The sequence below is a fragment of the Mesitornis unicolor genome, unplaced genomic scaffold (assembly GCF_000695765.1).
Source record: "Mesitornis unicolor isolate BGI_N332 unplaced genomic scaffold, ASM69576v1 scaffold46360, whole genome shotgun sequence".
NCBI lineage: Eukaryota > Metazoa > Chordata > Aves > Mesitornithiformes > Mesitornithidae > Mesitornis > Mesitornis unicolor.
In genome coordinates this window covers 58,764-60,219 of record NW_010158530.1, presented here as the reverse complement: position 1 = coordinate 60,219, position 1,456 = coordinate 58,764, and the positions used below count along the sequence as shown (strand labels likewise).

The following is a 1,456-nucleotide window of genomic DNA, read 5'->3' as shown; positions in this document are numbered from 1 at the left end:
GGGTGCGGGGCCCCCGCCGCATCCCCCCACCCTGCCCGCGGCGAGCCGAGCGGGACCAGAGCTGAGCTGGGCCGCAGCCGAGCGGCACCATGCTGGGCATGATCAAGAACTCCCTGCTGAGCACGGTGGAGACATGGCCCTACCGGGTGCTGAGCAAGGGGGAGAAGGTAGGTGGCGAGATCGGTGGCCGGGCTTGCTTCATCCGGCGGTTTCCGCGGCGACCGGGCCGAATAAAGCGCTGCGAGGGGGAGTGGGTTGGCCTTCCCGGGCAGCGCTTTCCTCCCAGCCCGTCCGGGCAGATGGCAGCTTCTCCATCCCCTTCTCCAGGAGCAGCTCAGCTACGAGGAGAGGACGTGCGAGGGTGGGTGGTTCGCGGCGGTGGAGGTGGTGGGGAAGCCTTTCGACGAAGCCTCGAAGGAAGGAGCAGTCAAGCTCCTGAAGTACGTCGGAGGAACTAACGACAAAGGTAAGAGATGCTCTCCACCCCACGGGGCTTGGCAGATGTTTTTGGTTGACCACCACTAGCAGAGGCGTGGTGAAAGCCGGCTGGATGGAGTCGATGGCACTGTGGGCCTGCCTGGTGTGCAGCTCCTAGCAGCAGAGATTTGTGATGGGGATAGCCCCTTGCTGGGAAAAATAAAATTGCCGCAGGTTAAAGCGTGTCCAGCCAAGTAATGCTGTGAGTCCACTCCTAACCCAACTCTGTTTCAGGGTAAAATCTCAAAAATTATTTGTTTCAGCAGTATTTGTTTACCTTTCAGCTGGGTTTACGTGAGGACAGGCACACGTGTATCTGTCACAGCTCCCTGGGTGGGCAATAGCTGATGAAATCCAGGGTATCTGGGGCACTTCAGTTCTATGATGTGCCCTTGTAGGCAGTGAAATAACTTTTATGACCTTGATATTTTATCATGTACTCTGGCTATTTTTATTCATGAAAGGGTAATGAACAATGAGCTTGCTTTTTAATGGTACTTTGTAATGCTTTATAATGGTGCTTCCAGGTGATTGCTTCTAATTCTCAATTTACTAAAGAATGCACATTGTTAATCATCCGTAGCAGAAGGAGAAGACCACAGAGTAGTTCTGAGGCATACACATTTGCTTGCACACCTTTCTCAGGCATCTGGTAGAGAGATTTGTATAGTTTGTATGGAAGCAGGAGCTGGATGAAGAGGGAAATGCCATTTACAGCAGTGTGTTTTGGAAAGGTGATGATGGCTGTTGCTGTAGGAGAAAGGGTGCCTTCTAGAACATGTACCGCAGAGACAGGTATGGTATCAATGCAAAACAGATGAGAAAGATGGCTTGATCTCAGCTAGTTCTGTGGCTGCCTGATCCTGAGGTTTGGAAGTTCCCTACTGCTGCAAAAAGAAGAGGGAAGAAAAATGTTCTCCAGTGCTATGTGGTACTTCTCAGCAGTAATGAGCAGAAAAGATGCATGCTGTTCTTGGAC

The 1,456-nt window shown here is 52.1% G+C and overlaps 1 protein-coding gene across 1 annotated transcript in view; it reads left to right on the top strand.

Moving 5' to 3' along the window:
• The first annotated feature begins 89 nt into the window (after positions 1-89).
• HEBP1 (heme binding protein 1) overlaps positions 90-1,456 on the top strand; it is a 3,565-nt gene continuing 2,198 nt past the window's right edge. Inside the window, exons 1-2 of the mRNA XM_010183766.1 lie at positions 90-167; positions 328-466. Coding sequence (XP_010182068.1) covers positions 90-167; positions 328-466 — 217 coding nt within the window. The remainder of the gene's footprint in view (positions 168-327; positions 467-1,456) is intronic.